At 54.6% G+C, this 238-nt stretch overlaps 1 protein-coding gene across 1 annotated transcript; it reads right to left on the minus strand.

The window, feature by feature from the left end:
• Nucleotides 1-6: 6 nt before the first annotated feature.
• On the minus strand, nt 7-234 carry LOC116186705 (putative uncharacterized protein DDB_G0277445; the record flags this gene model as incomplete). Its single annotated transcript, XM_031514879.1, has 1 exon — nt 7-234. A coding segment is annotated over one exon (228 nt), but the record flags the coding sequence as incomplete, so codon positions are not given.
• Between the last annotated feature and the right edge of the window lie 4 nt (nt 235-238).

The raw sequence follows: 238 nt of genomic DNA on the forward strand, positions 1-238 counted from the left end.
GTCGTCGTGGCAGCAAAACTTGTCGGTCAACGGGGCCCCTGGCCCGCTCCCGCAATTCACCACTGCGTGTCCCTCGTTATTGTTGTTGTTGTTGTTGTTGTTGTTGTTCGCAACGTCCCCGTTATTATTGTTATTATTGTTGCCGCCAGCGTTGTTGGAGTTGGCGATACGCGTAGTAGTCGCGCCTGTCGCGGGACTACCACTACCACTAGCACTGCCACTGACACTACCACTGCCA

This window comes from Apis dorsata, unplaced genomic scaffold (assembly GCF_000469605.1).
Source record: "Apis dorsata unplaced genomic scaffold, Apis dorsata 1.3 scaffold_49411, whole genome shotgun sequence".
Taxonomy (NCBI): domain Eukaryota; kingdom Metazoa; phylum Arthropoda; class Insecta; order Hymenoptera; family Apidae; genus Apis; species Apis dorsata.